The 23,551-nt window shown below is 45.6% G+C and overlaps 1 protein-coding gene across 1 annotated transcript; it reads right to left on the reverse strand.

The window, feature by feature from the left end:
- Nucleotides 1-2,957: 2,957 nt before the first annotated feature.
- Nucleotides 2,958-21,403, reverse strand: LOC123129059 (L-type lectin-domain containing receptor kinase IX.2). Its single transcript, XM_044549203.1, has 7 exons — nucleotides 21,080-21,403; nucleotides 20,401-20,511; nucleotides 20,093-20,252; nucleotides 19,727-19,985; nucleotides 5,284-5,510; nucleotides 5,073-5,193; nucleotides 2,958-3,089 (listed from the first exon to the last, which is right to left on the reverse strand). The coding sequence occupies exons 2-5, from the start codon at nucleotides 20,493-20,495 to the stop codon at nucleotides 5,425-5,427; spliced, it is 600 nt and encodes a 199-aa protein (XP_044405138.1). The 5' UTR covers nucleotides 20,496-20,511; nucleotides 21,080-21,403; the 3' UTR covers nucleotides 2,958-3,089; nucleotides 5,073-5,193; nucleotides 5,284-5,424.
- Nucleotides 21,404-23,551: the final 2,148 nt, after the last annotated feature.

Raw genomic sequence — 23,551 nt, forward strand, 5'->3', positions numbered from 1 at the left:
TCAAGCCTGATGCCACCGTCCATCCCGCTCCCGGAGAAGGCAGAGGCCTCGCCGGCGCGAGTGCTTGACCATGCCTAATCGAAGGAAGAGAGAGAGAAGGAGGGCAAAGTTGGCCGACGGCGTGGCCTAGAGGCGTCGACGTGCTGCTGCGGTGGTGGGTGGTCGGCCGGTGGCGGGGCATCACTGGAATCTGGATTGATGGATCCATGTCAGGTTGTAGCAGAGGAGGGTGCGGCGAGCGTGGGGTGGCCGGGCGAGCGGTAGCGGCCGTAGCAGCCGGCGGTGCAGGCGCTGCAAGAGGCGGGCAGGAGATGCCGTGCCCGGCGTTGACCGTCTGGTCTCGGTGGCGGCCATGGCGTGGCGTAGATCGGCCGTGCCTGCGTGGGCGGGTGGCGTCGTCGAGGCCGGAGGGGAGAGGGGAAGGGAACTGGCGGCAGGGCTGCTCGGCGGAAGGGGCTTCCCGGTGGTGACGGGGCTGTCCCGGGAGGCTGTGCGTGCCGGCGACCATGGTTAAGCCGAGATAGAAGAAAAGGAGGAGGAATAAGAAAGAGGAAAAGGAGGTAAAAATATATGGGTGGCTGACAGGTGGGGCCACCTTCCACCTCAGCATATTATCCACATAGGTATGCCAAATCAGCCTGACATGTGGGGCCAACCTGTCAGTTTCGCTGTTAGACTCGGCTCAAGTCTGGATCAGTGCGATTTGTTACTCACTTGCCACAGAAGTGGTGGTTTTTTGTGATTTTTGACAAAAGCGATAGTTTTGGAGTACCCTTGCCACAAATGTGGTGGTTTTCAGCAATTTACTCCCCGGAGGTGGATGACCCGCCGATCACCGGTGTGGCATTGAGGTCAATGCATCTGCGACATGTGGTTCATGTTGGGGATGGAAGCCTGGCATTTGTGGCATGGTGGAGGTGCGTGGCGACTCCGCCCACGGACAGACAGCTGAAGATCCCGTGCTCGCCATGGCCATGGCGGCAGCGGCTTGAATGGTCAGGTGGCCACGGCCATTGCCGAACCATAGGAACATCAGAGCCTGCTGCATGGCCCTGGAGACCATGGTCTCATTCTCCGTGATTGTGGCCTCCTATTGCGCAGCGACAACGAGGGTGGCCGCGTTGGCAGCTTCAAGTTTGTCGGCATGTACCTCCCTCCGGCCAGCCTTCTTCGCCGATTGTATGGCCCGCTGCTTCGGCGTCAGCTCCTTCTTCGGCTGCTTCTTGTAGATGGAGCGGGTCTTGCTGGCCATGCCGTCGACCGTCTAGGCAGCGCCAGCAGGACGGCGGGGGTCGGTGCCTCGTCCATAGCGAGAGAGCAGGAGCACGGGAGGGCGGTGATGTTTTTGGGAGGGAAGCGGGAAATGGGATGGATGTGCCACTGCGCGCAGGCCAGGGAGGACAAGGGCTGCCATCGCACGCATCTGCGGCGACGCAAACCCGACCCAAATTTAGACCTGAATTGGATCGCGGGCAGACGAAAAAAGGGCGCTCGTTTGTTTGCCTCGGCGCGTTGGGCCGGCATTTTCGTCTATTTTGACCCAAACGAACTCATGCGGACAAGATGCGTGGGCGCGTTGGAGTTGCCCTACGGGATCGATGCATACACACCGATATTGATGGGTCCAAGCAAAGGGCAAACTTGTGACTTACATTACCTAAGCCGAGCTTCGAACCAACACCTTCAAAAAGGACACAACACATGCATGTCGACCAGGACAATGGCTGGTCTAGCAACAGACTAAACCATTGGTTTTCACCTGAAGAATTTACATATTGTTGAAACAGTCAAGCTATATTGGGCCACACTTGGGCTACTGATGTTGGACCCAACGTTGGGCTCGACAACATAGAGGAATATGTGCGGCTCTGGAAAAGTGTGGCACAGGTGAATTTGCATGCTGAGAGTGAGGACGTCTTGCGCTGGGCCTGGGAGAGCAACGGGACATACTCCATCCGATCAGCGTACGCGGCAAAATTCATGGGACGAGAAGTGGCACCATATGCGGAGTTTGTTTGGAAACAGAAGGCACTCCTCCAGTGTCGCTTCTTCGCTTGGTTGGCCATGCGAAATCGCTGTTGGACCTCGGACCGTTTGGTGAGACGAGGGCTACCACACCAAGCAGCGTGCCCCTTCTGCAATCAGCAGGGCGAGACGATCGACCACATCCTGCTCACCTGCGTCTTTGCACGAATGATATGGCTATGGACCTGGAACGCTCTAGGAGACACTTCACAGGCTCCGGCGGCGGAGGATACCTTGGTGGACTAGTGCTCCACACGTGTGGCGAATCATATCTCCACCAAAGATCTTAAGACCATCACCACGCTAGTCCTATGGGAACTATGGAAGCACCGCAACTCGATAGTCTTTGATGGAGAAACACCGTCACTTCAGCAGCTACTCAGGAACATCGAGCGCGAAGGGCGGATTTGGAGGTCGGCGGGACTTCTGAAGAGTGATCTTGACTCCTACTTTGGTAGTATCACTAGGCGGGTAGGCGGCGAGTAATCCCTTATAGTGTTATCACGTGGCGGTCCACGGACCTTGTAAACAAAACCTTGTGGAGGGTTTCTTCACCCTTTTTTTCTGCAATATATGATATGCACACTCGTGCATATTCTAGAAAAAAGTCACACACACAACTAATTATGTTTAACTCGGAAGGCTCTAACACGGGTTAAGATGCATGCTCATAGCAATTGCCTGCGCCTATCATGTATGCATATACGAATAGATATACAAGCTGATTATTTATGTATGGACTGTGCGAATCAGAAATATACATGCAAGGTTCGTTTATATGATCATAATCCTAATTAAACAGTTTAATTAGATGTAATTGTAAATAATGTTGTAAGGGTGGAATTTGTACCCACAAACCTTCATCAAAGGAGAAAAACTCTGACTTCAAATAATCAATGTACCTGGTTTACGGAAGAACGTGGAATCATGCTCTCCAGGTCGCCCAGCTCGTGGATTACTCGACATATGGTAGGTCTCTTATCTTTGTCAGCATCCATGCATTTTCGTGCTATCCCGATGCACATCCTCATTCGAGGGCAGTCCACGTCTAACATTTCATCCCACTGCAAATTAAGTTTTTTACACATGCAGTAATATTAGCAGCACTCAACCATATATATTAGAACATGAAAAGGAAATGCTGAACATATGTATATTGCGGACATAATTGTCATGTAGTGACTTGACAAGTAGCGGTTGTTTTATGAAATAAATTGGTATTTCTGAAATAATAAATTTGTATAGACAATCAGTGCTTGCATTGTATTTAGCATGATTTTATTTGCATTAGTCCTGACTTCATGATATAATTTTTTTTGAATGTACTTGTTTAACTCAAGTTCTACCAAAAGAAAGTTCGGCCGAGTGTTTACTATTTTGCAGAAAAGTGCACAAGGCACTATAACTCCTCTGTAACCCGCCTTAACACCCTGCTGCTGCTACGGAGTTCATCTTAGTCTTCCTCGACTCCAAGTTCAGAGAAGACATCTGCTTCTACACCCTTGCTTCAAGTTCCAGATCAAGTTATTCTGCTGTAATTCTTGAACTCTAGCCCAAATCTTGGAAGTTTGCTGCTACGCTTGTCTGCTAACTCTCTGAACCTTTGCTGTTGCGTGAGCGCTAGTAATTTCAGTTCAGTTAACTCTATTTTCTTTGAATCCTTGCCGCGAGTGATAGTTGAGTTCGAGCTAGTGGTAACTCTGTTTTCTATGATTATTACTTTCCTTGGATGCTTAGCTCGACTATAAGTTTAGGTGCAACGATCAAGTGATTTTGTGGTTCAATCTATCTCTCCTTTTGCCTATTTTACTATTGAGGTTTCAGATAGTGGAGGAACGAAGCTAAGTAATACTTCCTCTGTTCCTAAATATAAGTCTTCTTAGAGATTTCAATATGGACTACATACAGAGCAAAATGAGTGAATCTACTCTCTAAAATATGTCTATATACATCCGTATGTAGTCTATATTAAAATCTCTAAAAAGACTTATATTTAGGAACGGAGGGAGTACTTTGCAACTGTTTTGTCTTCCAGGCTTTAGGAAAACACATCAGTCGATGAGTTCAAACAAGACATAACCCAATAATAGAGTTGATCAATAGAACAGGCGCGTGAAACATAAAGAAAACCAACACACGTGAATGGTGATTTAGGCCATTATAGTTCCGACGTGCATAAACTATGTGGTGAAATGCTTATTTCTAACCGGGTTGAGATGCAACATGTATTCTCTTCCTCTTCACAGACTTCCTGAAGTTATTTTGAAAATATATCCAATATTAATCATACTGCTCAGTAGCCAGGATGTATGTTTGCATGCAACCTAACACTAGAGAAACAAAATTTGGAGAATAGCATACTGCTCAGTAGCCAGGATGTATGAATTCCTTTATGCAGGACGTACATAGTCATATTTTTTTAACCAAGTTTTGCAAGTGTCCTAGTTATATGAAGAAGAATATTTACAAATATCAAGAAAATTACAACTTTTTTTTGAAACGGAAAAAATCACAACTTCTACATTATAAGGAGTGGAAAGAGAATATAATTAAGGTGTACATCAACTTGAGAGTGCAAAATATCTGATTTATATGTTTGTACCTACAGGATAGATGCAGGTTCTACAAACAATGTATGAAACAGAGTAGTCTTTGCACACCCCTTCTTTGGAGTAAACTTGATAAGACATTGGAGGATTCAGTTTAATCAGGTTAATTTTTTGCCGGCAAGTGTGCACTAAAACTTTTGTAACTTTTACCTCTAATTAAATTGAAACCTTATATTGGTCAAATGCTAAAGGTCTCATTATTTGTTAGTAAGAATCATTTTGCTATATATAGTGATGAATAACATTACTACACACACACACACACACACACACACACACACACACATAGATATCTGTGAAAAGAAGTAGTGGCCAAAATGGTAAAGTGTAGATTGTGCAAGGTAAAAAAAACTTATATTTCTATATAACAGTATAGATGAATACTTTTTTCTATAATTTAACAAAGTCAACTAGCACATTAAGTTAATTTCTCCTTACATTGTCAAGACTTATCATACTGGTCCCGGTTAATAGTTCTATGATAACAATGTCCAAAGCATACATGTCTGACTTGAATGATATTTCTCCTTTATCTATGATTTCTGGTGCAATATATCGCCTGCATGGATTGGTGTGACTGTTAATTTGAAGCACTGTTCTGCAATGACAATTCAACAAATAGTGATGTCAACAGGGCAGCTTAGCTTACGGTGTTCCAACTATGTGCTTCGCAACCATTTTGGATTGTCCTTGATCTAAGAATCTTGACAAACCAAAATCTGTAATTTTTGGTTCCATATTAGCATCCAACATAATATTTTCAGGTTTCAGGTCAAGATGGTTAATCTGCTTAATTATCATGAAGATAGTGCAACCCATGACAAATTCCTCTAATCATTTGGTAGCGTACGGACCAGTCATCTCCATGAGGATTCCCTGCAAAAGCAAGGAAAAACATTCAGTCTTTCCAATGCATTCATCATTCATGTCCCTGTGAGCTTTGCATGACAAATCTATTAAGTTAAACCATCAATGGTCATTTATTGTTCACTAGACCACAAGTAGGCACTGGGTAAGTAGCTTGAGCTTTCCCGTCTCCATGCCTACCTACACAACCAAACCCTCTTACCAATAAGTACTGTCCTATATTTTCTACCCTTTGGCGTGCTCCCTAAATAAGGCATACAACCCAGAACATGTGTAAAACAACTCAAAATTTAAAAAATTCAAACTTTCAACTTACAAATTACTCCCTCCGATCCAAAATTAGTGTCATATTGAACTAAAACCACGACACTTATTTTGGATCAGAGGGAGTAGTATTTTTAAGTTTCAAAGTTTGACTTGGCATTCTTTTTTTGGGGGGGGGGGGGGGGGGGGGCACTTGGCGCACTTTACTAAACTCAAATAAATGTTACATTCTCAACAGTGTCCGAGTAAAATGCCAGGAAGATCATCGTCCCAATATATAGCAGAGTTCTAATTATAAGACATCCTAGGCGCCTCCCTAGGACAATGCATGCACAAAGGAGACAAGACCAATTCTATAAGCTTTATGGAAGACAAGTGCTAGGATTGCAATGTACGGGTTCCAAATATTGTTGACACCAACACATGCTTGGATCACTTCCACTGTATCCGACTCAATGATTATATTCTTGCATTCCAGGTTTCCACAAGTTCATTGTAACGCCCCGAGACCGATGTGCCAGGTGTCCTCCGCTTATTCGCTGTCGTTGCCTTGTCATTGCTTGCGTGTTATGCATTGCATATCATATCATCATGTCATAATCTTTTGCATCTCAACTAAATAATTTGTGTGGATCTTCGATCCATTTAAATCGAGGGAAGAGTGACTTCTCTTTATAACATATCCTCCTGATATTAGTGGAGCTATTATAAAATAATCCATTCTTATGGAAGCACCTAAAACACACTTGCAAATTTCCCCATACCTTTGTTATCTCGCTGCTTGACCTCGAACCTTGTCCGTATATTCTTTCATCTTTTTCCGGAGCTCCACCAAAAATCCGAACATTTTTTGGGACCTTCCTAACCCTCACTTCCTATTTAAACCATTTGAATTTAAATCAAATGAGTTTGAATTTAAACTTTCAAAAATGCACACTCCATTTTTCTTGGAACATGCGCATTTTTGCGAGTCCGGGAAATTTATTCCTGTGCCCAAACTCCTTCTCTACCTTTTCTTTTCTTCCCTTTTCTTCCTCTTTTTCTATTGTTTTTTTATTAAAGAAGTTAGTAGGAGAGAGTAGCCCAGTCCAGGCCGGCCTCCCTGGGTCTCCCTAGGCCAAACTCTAGGCCGGCCCGTTTCTTCTTGGAGGCCCAGCCACCGGCCTCCCTAGTCCTCCAGGCCCAGCCGGGCTCCCTAACCCTAGCACCCCCCTGGCCCGAATCTCTCCCGTTTTCCCTCTCCCTCCGCCGCTAGGAGACCCATCCCCATCGATCCCTCTCCTCGATCCCCCTCGCTCTCTCCTCTCACCTTCTCTCTCGCACTCACAGAGAGCAGCTCAATCCCCATGGCCTCTCCCTCTTTTTCCCTCGCTCCCGCGGCTCCGCGTGCCTCCAGAGCCCGACGTAGCACCGTTGGAGGAGCCGCCCTCGTCCGTCTTCCCGCCTCAAGTCCGCCGATGCCAAGCGCCGCCCCGACCTTCCTGCGGCCACCTCTCCTCCCCCCGCTCCTCCACGCGGTGCCGACCGGCGACCAAGACGAACGGGAACCCCACCGGGGATCCTTCTCTACACCCTCTCCTGGAGCCACCCGCTCCTGCTCCTCTTCTTCGAGGCGCAAGTCCCGCCGCGGCTGCTGCTCTGCTCCTGCCTCGTCGGAGACCACGAGCCCCTCCACTCCTTCTTCCAGTGGAGCCCCGTACCTCGACCTCGCCTCTTCCAGGGCGAGAACGGTTACAGTCACTTGGGTTCGACAAGTTGCCGAGTACCACTGCATTTGCCATGTACATCTACACCGAGACGAGACCGCCAAGATGTATCCTGATGTCGCCGAAGACACGTGAACATCTACACGACGATTGCCGAGTACCTCTTCGCAAGTACCCCTACGCGCGAAGACGCCAAGACAGTTTCGGAATTCATCAAGTACCACTACGGCCGGAGACCTCGACGCCCGATGCCCAAACGATCACCGAACCGGAAATAACGCCAAGTACTAGGTCAACGAGAACAGCCAAGTTCGCCTTCCGCCGTCTCCGAAATCGCCAAGTACCACGATGAACCGAGAACAACTACCGTCGACGTGCATTTTGCCAAGTGCCACTACCGCCGTCTCAAGAACGGGACCGGAAAGTCCGAAGACCCCAAGTACCACGACACCGATGGCATGAACATCTACGGAATGTGTACGACTACGCGATGTGACGCCAAGTTCGATGACGACCGTGTACCCCTACCGCTCCTCGAACATGGACGTCTACTTCCTCTTCGACTCGTGAACGTCTACTTCCACTACTCCCTCTACGAGTTCGAACCGCTCTGAGAATGCTCCTTTGGGAAGGTAAAACCTCGAGGCGACGTCCGTGAACGAATGCATGTGGGATGAGATGCACCCTTTGTCTACACCATGTCCGTTTTGTCACTCGTTTCCATGCCACTAACTCGTGGGACCCCCGGAATCTGGGAGCGCCCCACCATCTTTTGCACGCATCCGCACACTTCTCCTTTGCATCGATATCTCAATCAAGTACCGGAACCGGAATGTTGCCATGGCATCATTACCGTTTCGACGTCGTGGCACCCCTTTCTTTCCACCACGATGACAAATGCTTCATATTGCTCTTGTCAACTTTTAATAAAATTGCATAAACTTGTTCATGTCATCTGCATCATGATAACAACAATTAAAATGTTTAAATTGTTGTTGCATTAAATTACAAAGGCATATGGGGATTTACCGGAATTGTTGTTTGATGGTTCCGGCCCCATTTAAATTGCTTAGATTGTGTAGTTTACTTTGCTTCACCTCTTGCCATGGTTAACAACATTTAATATTGTTGGGTACATAAACAAGATCGATCTAAATAAGTCATGTGGTGTTTTCTTCAATATGCAACTCAGTTGCATAATGAGCTCCACTTAATTTGTAGGATTGTTTGTGCACCTTTGCCATGCCATGCTTCATTAAACCGGACATGCATCATACTTGATTGTGCATCATACCATGTTCATGGGTTGGTTGTTTACTATGTTGTGTGCTTCTTTCCGGTGTTGCTTTTTCGGGTTGGTTCCGGTAACGTCGTGATTGTGAGGACCCGTTCGACTACGTCCGCTTGCCTTCTTTATGGACTCGTTCTTCTTCCTTGCGGGATTTCAAGCAAGATGACCATACCCTCTAAATCACTTCTATCTTTGCTTGCTAGATGCTCGCTCTTTTGCTATGCCTATGCTGCGATACCTACCACTTGCTTGTCATGCCTCCTATATTGTTGAACCAAGCCCCTAACCCACCTTGTCCTAGCAAACCGTTGTTTGGCTATGTTACCGCTTTGCTCAGCCCCTCTTATAGCGTTGTTAGTTGCAGGTGAAGATTGAAGTTTGTTCGTTGTTGGAACATGGAGATGTTGTTCCTTGTTGGAACATTGTTTACTTGTTGGGATATCACAATATATCTTATTTAATTAATGCATCTATATACTTGGTAAAGGGTGGAAGGCTCGGCCTTATGCCTGGTGTTTTCTTCCACTCTTGCCGCCCTAGTTTCCATCATATCGGTGTTATGTTCCCAGATTTTGCGCCCCTTACGCGGTTGGGCTATAATGGGAACCCCTTGACAGTTCGCCTTAAGTAAAGCTCTTCCAGCAATGCCCAACATTGGTTTTACCATTCGCCACCTAGCCTCTTTTTCCCTTGGGTTTCGCGGACTCAAGGGTCATCTTTATTTTAACCCCCCCGGGCCAGTGCTCCTCTGAGTGTTGGTCCAACTGAGCGATGTCCGAGGCTACCAGGGGCAACTCTGGGCTGGCTTACCCGACGTCTTGCTCATCCGGTGTGCCCTGAGAACGAGATATGTGCAGCTCCTATCAGGATTTGTCGGCACATCTGGGTGGTGTTGCTGGTTTAGTTTTACCCTGTCGAAATGTCTTGTTGTACCGGGATACCGAGTCTGATCGGAATGTCTCGGGAGGTCTATTCCTTCGTTGACCGTGAGAGCTTGTGATGGGCTAAGTTGGGACACCCCTGTAGGGATTTGAACTTTCGAAAGCCGTGCCCGCGGTTATGGGCAGATGGGAATTTGTTAATGTCCGGTTGTAGAAAACCTGAAGTTGACCTTAATTTAGATGAATCAACAGCGTGTGTAACCGTGATGGTCTCTTTCCGGCGGAGTCCGGGAAGTGAACACGGTGTTGGAGTTATGCTTGACGTAGGTTGCTATAGGATCACTTCTTGATCATACTTTTATCGACCGTGCTTTGCCTTCTCTTCTCGCTCTCATTTGCGTATGTTTAGCCACCATATATGCTAGTCGCTTGCTGCAGCTCCACCTCATACCTTTACCTTACCCATAAGCTTAAATAGTCTTGATCGCGAGGGTGCGAGATTGCTGAGTCCCTGTGGCTCACAGATACTTCCAAAACCAGCTTGCAGGTGCCGATGAGTCCGTGCAGATGACGCAACCAAGCTCAGGAGGAGCTCGATGAAGATCTTGTCCTTTGTGTTGTTTCATTTCAGTCGATCAGTAGTGGAGCCCAGTCGGGGTCGATCTGGGACCTTTGTCGCATTTGGGGTTCTTTTTTTATTTTGGTTCCATAGTAGGACCTTGATTGTATTTGGATGATGTAATGCTTTATTCATGTAATTGTGTGAAGTGGCGATTGTAAGCCAACTATGTATCTCTTTCCCTTATGTATTACATGGGTTGTGTGAAGATTACCTCACTTGCGACATTGCTTTCAATGCGGTTATGCCTCTAAGTCGTGCTTCGACACGTGGGAGATATAGCCGCATCGAGGGCGTTACAAGTTGGTATCAGAGCCTTCCCCGACCTTAGGAGCCCCATTGCTTGATCGTTTTTAGCGGCCGAGTTGTTGAGTCTAGAAAAATGTTTTGAGTCATTTAGGAATTATATATCGGAGAGTTTAGAAATTCTTTTTTTACTTCCCAGTCTCCTCATCGCTCTGGTAAGGCATCCTGACGTAGAGTTTTGACTCTTCTCTTCTCAAATTTCACTACATTTTTTTTAGGATCACGCGGGTATCTTAAAATCGTTTCGATGGTTTTATGACGAGAACATTGTCTTGGTGCCTCCTGTTAGGGGTTTTGTGGAAGTGTCCCGGGGAGTTGAGCTCTGAGGTGTTGTCGTCATAATTTTATCGTTGCAATTCTGGAATACCTGAGTTTAGTACGCCGACATCGAAAATCTCTTTTATGCAGTTCGTTGGTGAGATAACCTCGACGCCACCCAGTACTGGGGCGGGAGTTCGGGAGTATTGCCATAACTTGTATAACGGATGCTTTTCGAAGGTTGAGGTAGATGATTTCCGAAGGTTTCTTGGTTATGTGTTGAAGGATGGATACAGCTGGATGTAGGATTTGCTAGTTTGGGTGAGATATTATGCTTCCCCTGTATCCCCAACACCTGATTGCATAACCGGAAAATTTCGGGAGTTTCATAGGTGGGAATTCAAGTAGATCTTAGGATATCTTTCTGACAGATGTATGATATGAAATTGGGCTTCGACGTCTACTGGTCCGCCTATTCACGGTCGGTTTTACAGTGGTCTTGTTGTGTCTTAAAGAGTCCTTGGCTATGCCGACTCGGGGACGCTTCGTATGTCATGTGCACTGCCTTGTACATGATGGTGCTGTACGATCGAGCCCGTGTAGGCCCCACCACGAAAACTTCGGACGAAATCTCTATCATATGTTTGTTCCGGCTTATTCTGCAAGCCAATCCTTTGTTTTTGTTTTTAGTTGTGGTATTCGAGTTGCTTCAATGTCAATGTTGATTCCATACCTTCCCCAAATGGTGTTCTCATACTCCGATGTGGATACTAATCCTTCTTGAGCATCAAGATTGTTTTGTCAATCCTTTTTAACCGGTGTGCTTCTCTTCAAGTGGATCCGATCATTTCAACATCCGCAAGATCAATTCTAAGTTTCTCAATGGTGTTTGCTTCATCCGTTCCAAGTTGCCTTTGTTTTTCCCGCCCACCCACCCTTGTTTCTTCAAGAACTCAGATTTCTGAATCAAGTATCCATTTTATTCTTGTGAAGCCCCTTCTTTCTTTCCAATCAATATTCTTATCCGGTGGTTATCATGAAGATCCTAACGAAGTTTCTAGTTCACCATTATTCATTCTTTTTTCTTCTCCGGTGGAACCAATTCAAGTTGTGGGTGTTGATCATACCCCTTTCCTCATTTCAAGGTTTTCTCATGCCGGTGCAATTCTTAATCGTTCATTTCTCGCTATTCTATTGTCCCGGAGTGCTCAAGATATCTCGAAGATTCGTGTCTCCACTTTACGTTCGTTCAAGCTCTTTCGAGATTGTTATCTCAGTCAAGCCATTTAATTCAACCGGTGCAATCTCTTTCTTTAAATCTTTTTCAACAGTGTTTCTTTTGAGTGGGCCCTAACCCACAAGTCTTTTCCAGGATCTTACCTAACTCTTCTTATTTTCCCGGAGCTATCCTAAATTCCTTTCAAAGTTTGACGTAAGAATGATTTATCATCGGTCAAATGACTTTCTCCAAGATCTTTCAAATTCTTTTCATAGTTGGCTCAACCTCTTCGTTTTGATTCTTCCGGAGTGCCTAAACGATTCTTGATGGTGTTTCTCATCGCCATTCTCATATTTTGAAGACCGAAGAACATTATTCTTTCAACCTTGCTCCATTCTCTTCATGATTCGTCATTCGAGATTGTTGCCATCCTATCACAATCGTTTTCGTTTGTCAGAATTCTTTTCACCCATCCGGAGCAATGCAAGAGTCTTCTCAATTTGTTATCCGGAGTCCATCAATTCAGGTTTATTTATCCTCAGCTGTCAGTTATCATTCTCTAATCTTACCGGTGCATGATTCAAGTTTTCTCTAATCAGCTCGGGATCTCTTTGTTCTCATGTATCTAAATCCTCTCAAGTATCCTCGTTCATTTCATAATTTTTCCCGGTGTTCCTTGTCTTTTCTTTGTTCATTTTGTTTCTTACGGTGGTTCGCTCAAGTGTTCTCTTCCTTCTTCATCATATCAATTCATTCGTTGTTTCAATCCTACCGGTGGTCCATTAAGTTTATGTTATATCTCTCTTAATCTTGTCTACGAGAATAAGTAATATGTCGAATCCGTTGGTTGCCATCAATTTAAATTGGCGAAGGATAAGCATAATGTAATTCTTATTCTTGTTTCTTCGAGTTTGTTCAATTCCTGTTTTCCGGAGTGGTTCATCATATCACATTCTCGGTTCGAGATGCTTTATCTTTTCTTTCCCGGAGTTCCTAGCTCTCGCAATTTTATCACCACAGAGATCCATCTAAATCATTGCGAGGCTTCTATCTTATTTTTTCCACCAGTCAATTATTTTGGATCATTTTCTTATTACCGGAGTTTCTTCATGAAGGTTCTACATGATGGTTCATCAAGGATTTAATTCTTTCTCGAAGTGTTCATCGAGATTCTTCTCAAAGGAGTTCAAGCATTCTTCATCTTGCAATCCGGAGTGCAAATTCTTTCTACCATATTATCGGAGGTGGTATTATGCCATTCTTGATAATTTGAGTTCATGTTTCATGATTCACATATTATTAAGAATGAGGTATTTTAAATCCATCAACCTATTCGTTGGAATTGTCTTGGGTTATATTTCACCTAAAGCCTTCCCTAAGGATTCTTGCTATTATGGTGCTTATAAATGACCCAAATTCTTCTTATCCTCCCGGTGAAATAGTTTCTCGTCTTCTTATTCTTATCAATCCAATCTTGTTTGGCAGGTTGTCACCTCATAATTTGAGTTGTATTCCTTAAGACCATATCAAGCTACTCCTTTCGTTGTTGGTTTTCCCAACAACTCCGTTCGACCCTTATCCTAAGGATGCCTTTTCAAGCTCACTTGTGGCAGAAGTTGCCATTTTCTTCTCCGTTCTTTCGTTCCGACGATCTACCTTTTATTCCTTCATCCGGAGGCATTGTGATGTCGCTCTCTTCAACCCATCTTCTTGTTTTGTCAGGATCATGTTCTTTTCTTGGTTTATCCATTTAACCGGACTGTTGTGTCCTGTGCTCAAGTCTTTTTTCATCCTATCAAGTCTTGCATCTGTTTTCTATCGGAGTGCTTTCAAATTCGTTCATCTTTGTTGTATTCTTTCATTCAAATTTGTTCAACCTCGCAAGGTTCTTGGTTTCACTCGTTTGTCAAAGAAGCAACTTAGTTTACCTATTCTCTTTCTCCTCCGTTTTCCCTCCGGTGCCATTCTAGATCTCGGGACGAGATCCTCTCGTAGTGGTGGAGTGTTGTAACGCCCCGAGACCGATGTGCCAGGTGTCCTCCGCTTATTCGCTGCCATTGCCTTGTCATTGCTTGCGTGTCATGCATTGCATATCATATCATCATGTCATAATCTTTTGCATCTCAACTAAATAATTTGTGTGGATCTTCGATCCATTTAAATCGAGGGAAGAGTGACTTCTCTTTATAACATATCCTCCCGATATTAGTGGAGCTATTATAAAATAATCCATTCTTATGGAAGCACCTAAAACACACTTGCAAATTTCCCCATGCCTTTGTTATCTCGCTGCTTGACCTCGAACCTTGTCCGTATATTCTTTCATCTTTTTCCGGAACTCCACCAAAAATCCGAACATTTTTTGGGACCTTCCTAACCCTCACTTCCTATTTAAACCATTTGAATTTAAATCAAATGAGTTTGAATTTAAACTTTCAAAAATGCACACTCCATTTTTCTTGGAACATGCGCATTTTTGCGAGTCCGGGAAATTTATTCCCGTGCCCAAACACTTCTCTACCTTTTCTTTTCTTCCTCTTTTTCTGTTGTTTTTTTATTAAAGAAGTTAGTAGGAGAGAGTAGCCCAGTCCAGGCCGGCCTCCCTGGGTCTCCCTAGGCCAAACTCTAGGCCGGCCCGTTTCTTCTTGGAGGCCCAGCCGCCAGCCTCCCTAGCCCTCCAGGCCCAGCCGGGCTCCCTAACCCTAGCACCCCCTGGCCCGATCTCTCCCGTTTTCCCACTCCCTCCGCCGCCAGGAGACCCATCCCCATCGATCCCTCTCCTCGATCCCCCTCGCTCTCTCCTCTCACCTTCTCTCTCGCACTCACAAAGAGCAGCTCGATCCCCATGGCCTCTCCCTCTTTTTCCCTCGCTCCCGTGGCTCCGCGTGCCTCCAGTGCCCGACGCAGCACCGTTGGAGGAGCCGCCCTCGTCCGTCTTCCCGCCTCAAGTCCGCCGATGCCAAGCGCCGCCCCGACCTTCCCGCGGCCACCTCTCCTCCCCCTACTCCTCCACGTGGTGCCGACCGGCGACCAAGACGAACGGGAACCCCACCGGGGATCCTTCTCTACGCCCTCTCCTGGAGCCACCCGCTGCTGCTCCTCTTCTTCGAGGCGCAAGTCCCGCCGCGACTGCTGCTCTGCTCCTGCCCCGTCAGAGACCACGAGCCCCTCCACTCCTTCCAGCGGAGCCCCGTATCTCGACCTCGCCTCTCTGCAACTCCCGTGGATGCCGTCCAGGGAACCCATGGCGTCGTCGTCTCAAGGCCGTCGCCAGTGGGATCCTGCGTCCCTCCGCCATCTTCCTGGTCAAGTGACGCCAGGGCCGACCCCGCCGAGTTCCTCTACTCCTCTCGCCTCGAGCACCTGCCGCTAAACACCACCTTCGTCTTCTGTTGCTGCTTCACCGATGAGCACAGGCCGCCGCTGCGTTGCTTTGCCTTCGCCTCCCGGCTTCGTCCGCGAGAACGGTTACAGTCACTTGGGTTCGACAAGTTGCCGAGTACCACTGCATTTGCCATGTACATCTACACCGAGACGAGACCGCCAAGATGTATCCTGATGTCGCCGAAGACACGTGAACATCTACACGACGATCGCCGAGTACCTCTTCGCAAGTACCCCTACGCGCGAAGACGCCAAGACAGTTTCAGAATTCACCAAGTACCACTACGGCCGGAGACCTCGACGCCCGACGCCCAAACGATCACCGAACCGGAAATAACGCCAAGTACTAGGTCAACGAGAACAGCCAAGTTTGCCTTCCGCCGTCTCCGAAATCGCCAAGTACCACGACGAACCGAGAACAACTACCGTCGACGTGCATTTTTCCAAGTACCACTACCGCCGTCGCAAGAACGGGACCGGAAAGTCCGAAGACCCAAGTACCACGACACCGATGGCATGAACATCTACGGAATGTGTGTACGACTACGCGATGTGACACCAAGTTCGATGACGACCGTGTACCCCTACCGCTCCTCGAACATGGACGTCTACTTCCTCTTCAACTCGTGAACGTCTACTTCCACTACTCCCTCTACGAGTTCGAACCGCTCTGAGAATGCTCCTTTGGGAAGGTATAGCCTCGAGGCGACGTCCGTGAACGAATGCATGTGGGATGAGATGCACCCTTTGTCTGCACCATGTCCGTTTTGTCACTCGTTTCCATGCCACTAACTCGTGGGACCCCCGGAATCCGGGAGCGCCCCACCATCTTTTGCACGCATCCGCACACTTCTCCTTTGCATCGATATCTCAATCAAGTACCGGAACCGGAATGTTGCCATGGCATCATTACCGTTTCGACGTCGTGGCACCCCTTTCTTTCCACCACGATGACAAATGCTTCATATTGCTCTTGTCAACTTTTAATAAAATTGCATAAACTTGTTCATGTCATCTGCATCATGATAACAACAATTAAAATGTTCAAATTGTTGTTGCATTAAATTACTAAGGCATATGGGGATTTACCGGAATTGTTGTTTGATGGTTCTGGCCCCATTTAAATTGCTTAGATTGTGTAGTTTACTTTGCTTCACCTCTTGCCATGGTTAACAACATTTAATATTGTTGGGTACATAAATAAGATCGATCTAAATAAGTCATGTGGTGTTTTCTTCAATATGCAACTCAGTTGCATAATGAGCTCCACTTAATTTGTAGGATTGTTTGTGCACCTTTGCCATGCCATGCTTCATTAAACCGGACATGCATCATACTTGATTGTGCATCATACCATGTTCATGGGTTGGTTGTTTACTATGTTGTGTGCTTCTTTCCGGTGTTGCTTTTTCGGGTTGGTTCCGGTAACATCATGATTGTGAGGACCCGTTCGACTACGTCCGCTTGCCTTCTTCATGGACTCGTTCTTCTTCCTTGCGGGATTTCAGGCAAGATGACCATACCCTCTAAATCACTTCTATCTTTGCTTGCTAGATGCTCGCTCTTTTGCTATGCCTATGCTGTGATACCTACCACTTGCTTGTCATGCCTCCTATATTGTTGAACCAAGCCCCTAACCCACCTTGCCCTAGCAAACCGTTGTTTGGCTATGTTACCGCTTTGCTCAGCCCCTCTTATAGCGTTGTTAGTTGCAGATGAAGATTGAAGTTTGTTCCTTGTTGGAACATGGAGATGTTGTTCCTTGTTGGAACATTGTTTACTTGTTGGGATATCACAATATATCTTATTTAATTAATGCATCTATATACTTGGTAAAGGGTGGAAGGCTCGGCCTTATGCCTGGTGTTTTCTTCCACTCTTGCCGCCCTAGTTTCCGTCATATCGGTGTTATGTTTCCGGATTTTGCGTCCCTTACGCGGTTGGGCTATAATGGGAACCCCTTGACAGTTCGCCTTAAGTAAAGCTCTTCCAGCAATGCCCAACATTGGTTTTACCATTCGCCACCTAGCCTCTTTTTCCCTTGGGTTTCGCAGACTCAAGGGTCATCTTTATTTTAACCCCCCGGGCCAGTGCTGCTCTGAGTGTTGGTCCAACTGAGCGATGTCCGAGGCTACCAGGGGCAACTCTGGGCTGGCTTACCCGACGTCTTGCTCATCCGGTGTGCCCTGAGAACGAGATATGTGCAGCTCGTATCGGGATTTGTCGGCACATCTGGGTGGTGTTGCTGGTTTAATTTTACCCTGTCGAAATGTCTTGTTGTACCGGGATACCGAGTCTGATCGGAATGTCTCGGGAGGAGGTCTATTCCTTCGTTGACCGTGAGAGCTTGTGATGGGCTAAGTTGGGACACCCCTGCAGGGATTTGAACTTTCGAAAGCCTTGCCCGCGGTTATGGGCAGATGGGAATTTGTTAACGTCCGGTTGTAGAAAACCTGAAGTTAACCTTAATTTAAAATGAATCAACAGCGTGTGTAACCGTGATGGTCTCTTTCCGGCGGAGTCCGGAAAGTGAACACGGTGTTGGAGTTATGCTTGACGTAGGTTGCTATAGGATCACTTCTTGATCATACTTTTATCGACCGTGCTTTGCCTTCTCTTCTCGCTCTCATTTGCGTATGTTTAGCCACCATATATGCTAGTCGCTTGCTGCAGCTCCACCTCATACCTTTACCTTACCCATAAGCTTAAATAGTCTTGATCGCGAGGGTGCGAGATTGCTGAGTCCCTGTGGCTCACAGATACTTCCAAAACCAGCTTGCAGGTGCCGATGAGTCCGTGCAGATGACGCAACCAAGCTCAGGAGGAGCTCGATGAAGATCTTGTCCTTTGTGTTGTTTCATTTCAGTCGATCAGTAGTGGAGCCCAGTCGGGGTCGATCGGGGACCTTTGTCGCATTTGGGGTTCTTCTTTTATTTTGGTTCCGTAGTCGGACCTTGATTGTATTTGGATGATGTAATGCTTTATTCATGTAATTGTGTGAAGTGGCGATTGTAAGCCAACTATGTATCTCTTTCCCTTATGTATTACATGGGTTGTGTGAAGATTACCTCACTTGCGACATTGCTTTCAATGCGGTTATGCCTCTAAGTCGTGCTTCGACACGTGGGAGATATAGCCGCATCGAGGGCGTTACATTCATCCTAGACGGTTAGGAGTCACTTGTGATCCTATCAAGTTCTACGTGTGAAGGACGCAAGAGATTGTATGAGCATGAACATTGCCTACTTTGTGAAGATCTACCTCTTAGTGGGGCTTCTAAGTCGAAGCCATGATGAAATAGATTGGTTGTGCTTTGTGGGCTGCTTGGTGGGTGACACAACCGAGAACCTTGGATTCTAGAACCCGTTGGTTCAATGCCTCCATCAACCTAGACGTAAGATAGCGCCAACTATCCGAACCCTGAAAAAATCATCGCGTCGCGAGTGTTTGCATTTTCTAAACCCTAACTCCTTACTTGCAAGATTGTAACTTCTTCGCTGATTACAACTCTTGATATCTTGCATGCTAAGTTTCTTGGTAGTCTAGTCCTTGTTGCTTGAAGTTAAAATCAATCAACCCATAAAAGTTGAGTAGAAAATTTCATAGGACTATTCACCCCCTCCCTCTAGTCCTTAGGCCTCCATCCCCTAGTAGGCATTAACCCCAACAGGGATTGGGGTGTAGGGATCCCCTAGTGGAACTAATCCGTTGCAACCGAACGAGCCCTCAACCAAAAGGTCTCTTCGCACTGACCTATTATCCATCATGTCTCCTCTTCAACATCAAATCTCAATGAGGGGGCTTATGCCCAAATAAGTACCACCAGAGCTAGAGACCTAGAGTGCCATATTCTCCTAAGCTAGATATCCCTAGCTTAGCTACATGGATTAATATATTCTCGCAAAAAAAAGCTACACGGATTAAGAGAGCCAGCCCGCGTCGGTTATTCCCCACAACAACCTTGTTTTACCGAGAACAAGGACATATACATCAAAACAAAAGGTGTACGAGTATAATAGAACATAAAGTTTCCTGGGCATGTGAGGCGATTTAGAGAATGTTTTATTTACTGTGCAAGAAATTATTCTGTGTGCCACGGGAAGTAGGTTAGGAAGATAATCATGAAGCATTGGAATAATTGTTGAATTTAATTGTACAAATTCGAAGTTGGAGGAATAAGCAGGAATTTTTTTGACCAAGAAATAGGCAAGAATTACTTGGATCAACAACAACAATGAAAATCGCTTCAAAAGTGAGTGCACATGGAGAAATTAAGTTGTACGTAAGTCCTCCATACCTTGGTGAAGATAATGTCGAACGTCTCCATTAGGAACATACTCAAAGCAGAGCAACTTTTTCTGTACCTCTGCCATTACATTTTCTCCATCGAATACAAGCAATTCCTCATATGTTTCTGAACAATAGCCTATAAATCTTACTATATTCTTGTGCTTTGTCTTTTTTAAGCATGTGATCTCACCCAAGAATTGCTTATCAGGCAAAGCATGTGGATTGGAAAACTTCTTCACAGCAACCTTCCCATTTCCCAGATGTCCCTGTTTAACTCACGCTATTAGAATCAGCATGAGCTTTTTGCCCTAGTGCGGAAAATAAGTGAAAGAAAACGATACTATTTGGCGAGCAGTAAGAGAACAAACCATACCATGTAAACAACTCCAAACCCACCACAACCAATTTCACTAGAAAAATTGTTCGTAATAGATCTCAAAAGTCCATAGGATAGTTTCATCGGCTCTGAACTTGCATCATTAAACACGAGCTCTAGGGCTTCTAGTTCACTTCTTATATTATCCGTCTCCATCCTATAAGTCAAGCATAAACTCTCCAATAAAGCCAAATACAGTGGAAAACGCAAATTTCAGAAGAACATACACGTACTAAAAGAGAAAGACTGGAAAGTGATTCAGAAAATGTTCAGCAAATGAACAAATTAAGAGCTGGAGGACTAACCTGGAAGAACTGCAGGGGATGTAACTAGCTGCTAGACTGCATAAGTTGAAGAGAGGGGCAAGACAGTGGCGGAGCCAGGATTGGAGCAGGCCCATGCTCCCAAAAAGAAACCTGCGCGAGGGAATAACTTAGCGTCCATAACTCCGTAAGGCTATAGCTATCTCAAAAAATACCCTATACAAAATATGGATCAGTTGCACATTATTTTTTAGAATTTTCACTCAGTGCTTAACAATACAACAAAATAGATAAAACATGACAAAAACTACAAAGAACAGTACGTGATACAAAAGAGTACGGGGCCGAGGGTCCTCCTCCTTTTCTAAAAAAAAGTACGTGATACAAAAGAATACCAAATCAACGGGTTGCTTCATCAGTGCCTCTCATAACCTGATCAAGGGGGAAGAAGAGCCAACACTTTCAAGACATCAAAAGCAAAATTTCATAAGAGAAGGAATAAACATCAAGTGAAATTAGTAAAAAACGTTCAATCTATCACATTCATGATTCATTAGTATACACACTGTCTATAACAAACAATGAACATAAAATTTTAACAGCAACAGCCGCCATTAACAGTAGCACATCCACATATTAGCATATAAAATACTGTTCAATCTATCACAATATCCCATTCACTAGCAATTTAGCATACACACTTGCTGTTTGTTGAAATTACCTCGGCAGATCGGCAGGCTGAGGCGGTCGTCGGAAAATCCTGGCCTGGACCTGGGCGGCAGTTGCGCGGGGGAGACCGGGAGAGGCCGGAGCAGAGCCGGCGCGGCCGCGCCCGACTGGAGCAGGCGAGCAGGCGAGCCAATGAGATCGGAGACGGCCGAGCAGGCGAGCGGGGGAGGGACGAAGGAGGCGGGGATGGCCGGGGAGCGTGGGAACAGAGGGGGGTCACCGGCGGGCGGCGGCGGCTCGGCGCACTGAAGCTCGCGCGTGCGAGCTGTCTCTCTCTGTCTCTTTTCTTTTTTCTTTTTAGAAGAAGCGTGTGAGCAGTCTCTCGAGGAGGCGCTGCGGCTCTTTTGCAGTCGTGCGTGGTTAAGTCTTGCCGACATGGGCTGTGTTTGCCTGATGTAAGTCTAGTAGTACTAATGCTTTTTTTAGGGGTAGTCGAGGACTAATGCGATGAATAAAGAGCAATTAAAGAAAGATGGGCTATTTTATCAAGGTACAAGGAAAGGCGTGCTATTTTATCAAATTGCTCGTGAATAAACTAATGCTATGAATATGAATAAACAAAAGATATATAGCTAGACTTACAGAAATCGCTTGAAAAAAACTAGACTTATAGAAAAAATGCATTAGTACTAACTAAATACCTGTGCGCTGTCACTGGTAAATTACTTTACTTTATATTATTATTAAAGTGTCATCATAATATAAAAGATATATAAAAATGGTTTTCAACCGAGATGCAATAAAATCACTTTTCTCTGGCTTTGCACTCTACAACATATGCCAGAACTTGTGTCTTCCACTCTACCCAGCGGGAATAGCTTTCTTCTAAATTAAACGAGACTGGCTCTTCAATGCATGTTTTTTTAGTTGTGAATGCATATGTACCAGGGGTTAAGAAGGCAAGCACATATTTTACTCATTTTTCTTTTAGAAAATAGAGGTTAATGTGTGAAACATATATGTGAATTATAAAAACTATTTCCACGACATAGAAAAACATTTATTCAAACATTTGTTGTAATAGATGCCATTTCCTCACAATGTTCTGACTTTTGAGCATGGGATGTACAGTCATGTTTTGGCATAAACCATACATTATACTGTGTCTTTTGAATTGATTATGACATTCATCATTTTTAGTGGGTGGTTACTTCAATACCGCTCAATCCTTTTGCTTTGTTTGTCACCCAAAATGTTTTTGCTTTTCCAGTAGCCCTAAAATTTGAGAACCACATGAAGCATGACAATCCGGCAGTGGGGAGGCAAATCCAATGGCGGGAGGATCTTGGCGAGAACAGCGACGAAAATGCCGAAATCCAACAGCAGGGAAGTTTGGGTTTTAGGGTGGGGCGGCACTCCGGCTATGACGTTTTACGGGGGCGACGGTTACGCTTGGCGCCACCCTTTTAGGGTTTTAGGGCACCTCTAGTGGTGAGTATTGTGGGGATAACTCCAACAATAATGAGAGGGGGTAAGAACGATGCTGGATCTAAGTAGGCGCAGGCATGATACAAAGGTTTTACGAGTTCAGGCGCCTCTTGTAGGAGGTAACAACCCTACGTCTCAAGCTTTGGAGCTTTTCTTTCTTCTATGTGTCTGACTGAATACTTTCTCCGTCCGGATTTATTGGGCCCTTCGACCAAAATAGAGGTACTACCTCCTTTCTGGTTTATAGGGCTCAATTTAAAAATCTCACCAACCAAGGTAGATGGTGAGTGGTGGAACAATTTTTGTAGTTTACGAAACCACTCAATTAATGCGCTTGTTTTCCTCAAAAATTGTGTTTACCAATGCATTAATTGCAATGCATGCATGCATAAAGTACATGCATTGGTCAATTTTCTCTTAATATTTGCATGCAATGATTTATTGCACCTTGAAATCTAAACATGTAATGGAAAACAACCAAATTAAAACTTATAAAATAAAAAAAAGTAAAATTTTAAGATAAGCCCTATAAACCAGAAAGGAGGAAGTACCAAAAAAACGAGTAATCCCCTGGAATTAGCACTACTATGCTTGGATTTCTATGCCCAATTAACTGCCAAAACAATGCAATCCCTCTGCATGCGTGCCCCTACCTGCATGCAACCCCATGCTCAATTTAATGCAGCAGTTCCTGCCCAATACGATGTACGCATGCACCAGCTGACATAGAAAAAGCAAGCGATTTATTGCTTATTAAGTGCTAATGAAGGAAACAAGGTGTGGAGAAAATACTGCGGTTGCATGAGGGCCTTGTAAATAGGGACAGCTAAACTGAAGCTGGTTGAACAGGCCCATTGATGTCAGTATTGAAAGGAATAATGGACGGAGAGATGGGCGACTCGGGCGACCCGCTGGGCGACTCGCCGCCGCAGGTTGTGCCGGCCTCCCCTCCCTCGGCCTCCGGCTGCCCGCCTCCGCCCTCTCCAGCCGCTCTGCCGCCCTTCCCCCCCTCCCCCCGCTGACTCGACGCGCGTCA

Source organism: Triticum aestivum, chromosome 6A (genome assembly GCF_018294505.1).
Source record: "Triticum aestivum cultivar Chinese Spring chromosome 6A, IWGSC CS RefSeq v2.1, whole genome shotgun sequence".
In the NCBI taxonomy this organism is placed as follows: Eukaryota; Viridiplantae; Streptophyta; class Magnoliopsida; order Poales; family Poaceae; genus Triticum; species Triticum aestivum.

Coding starts and splice junctions, on each gene's coding strand:
- LOC123129059 (XM_044549203.1), bottom strand. CDS start 20,495: ATGGGCCTGCTCCAATCCTGGCTCCGCCACTGTCTTGCCCCTCTCTTC. Junction 20,253..20,400: donor ATCCCCTGCAGTTCTTCCAG/GTTAGTCCTCCA, acceptor CTTGACTTATAG/GATGGAGACGGATAATATAA. Junction 5,511..19,726: donor TCGACATTATCTTCACCAAG/GTATGGAGGACT, acceptor TTGCTTTTGCAG/GGAATCCTCATGGAGATGAC.